At 32.0% G+C, this 1,396-nt stretch overlaps 1 protein-coding gene across 1 annotated transcript in view; it reads right to left on the bottom strand.

Moving 5' to 3' along the window:
• LOC106869292 (toll-like receptor 3) overlaps nt 1-1,396 on the bottom strand; it is a 353,412-nt gene that overhangs the window by 271,619 nt on the left and 80,397 nt on the right. Inside the window, exon 34 of the mRNA XM_052978036.1 lies at nt 619-690. Coding sequence (XP_052833996.1) covers nt 619-690 — 72 coding nt within the window. The remainder of the gene's footprint in view (nt 1-618; nt 691-1,396) is intronic.

Here is a 1,396-nt window from a genome sequence, read left to right as displayed (position 1 = left end):
ACATATATACGTTTATCAGCAAAAAGTATTCAGAACCGATTATTTATAAGATATTAATATTGCTATTTATTATCGAACGCAATATAAATAGTTGATAATAAGCGCAACATTAATATAGCTGGTGGCAGGCTTAATGAACACCATTATATAACTCAAGAATTAAAATTATATTAACCTTAAGGATACATTCAAGTGTCGACCCGCTAGGAATGAGAGTAAAAACCCTTATTTGGAGCACCCAAAATATATCCACGGAAAACAATATTTAACACTCTCCGAGCAGACTGAAAAATACATTCACATACAAGTATAGCATAAAGATATATATTTATTGGTACATGTACATATGTGGACTCGTTTCTGGTTGTCCAAATAAGGGTTTTGATTCTTATTTCTAGCGGTAGACATTTTAATGTATCCTTATGTTTAATATATAGACGTATATATTAATGCCCTACATGTTTGGCACCGAAACGTCACGATAACAATAACACACTTACGTTACAGACAGCAGCTGTAAAAGCGCGCGAGGGAGATTGAAATAAAGTATGGTTAGACATTACATACTAAGAAACATGTCATCAATGAAATACTATAAACAAGAGGAACTCAACTTACAGAGTTGCTAAACTGGAAAGATTTTGGAAGGATTCTGCTTTGATTTCTTTGATTTGGTTACCACCCAAATCCCTGTCAAATAAAATTGAGTTAAGTAGAATTTGTATGGAATGGATTCTTGATGTAAAGCAGGAAAAATAATTAAGGAAGAACGTGATATGACAGAAATTAGAGACACACGGATTGAAAGAAATTTGAGACTTTACTCCTTGAACAAAACTGCATTAACTGCAGAATATGTCATGACATACTACAGGTGGTTATAAAAGAGAAAGGTTAATTCTACTTTGCTGCATATTTCTACGAGTTTGTACGTATATTGGTTATGCGCTGACGCGGTTCGCTTGCGTATTTGTAGATACTCGTAAATTTATGCTATGAAATATCGTTTCTGATGAAAGCAGTAGGCAATATATTTTTTGTCCTCTAAGCATAAAATAGTGTCTTCTTCATAGTTAACCAAACGTTTAATTCATTTCTTTCTTTTTCTCGCCTACAACACACTGTCTTATTCTCAGAGATTTTAAAGTGTTAACTATTTCTCCAGCGCACGGAGAGTCTTATAACCAATCACTTGTTATAATTATGTATATAATTATGAAATATTTGTAAAATTTACCTGTAAGCTTTTTATTTTCGCGCTGACACCCACACTGGTAAAATCATTACTGATTTTTACCCTTTATTATAATTTACGTATACGTGTATACATACATACATACATGCAATCATACATACATACATACATACATACATACATACATATATATATATACAT

Source organism: Octopus bimaculoides, chromosome 29 (assembly GCF_001194135.2).
Source record: "Octopus bimaculoides isolate UCB-OBI-ISO-001 chromosome 29, ASM119413v2, whole genome shotgun sequence".
Lineage (NCBI taxonomy): Eukaryota > Metazoa > Mollusca > Cephalopoda > Octopoda > Octopodidae > Octopus > Octopus bimaculoides.
Note: the sequence above shows the minus strand (reverse complement) of the source record. Positions and strands in the feature narration are given on the sequence as shown.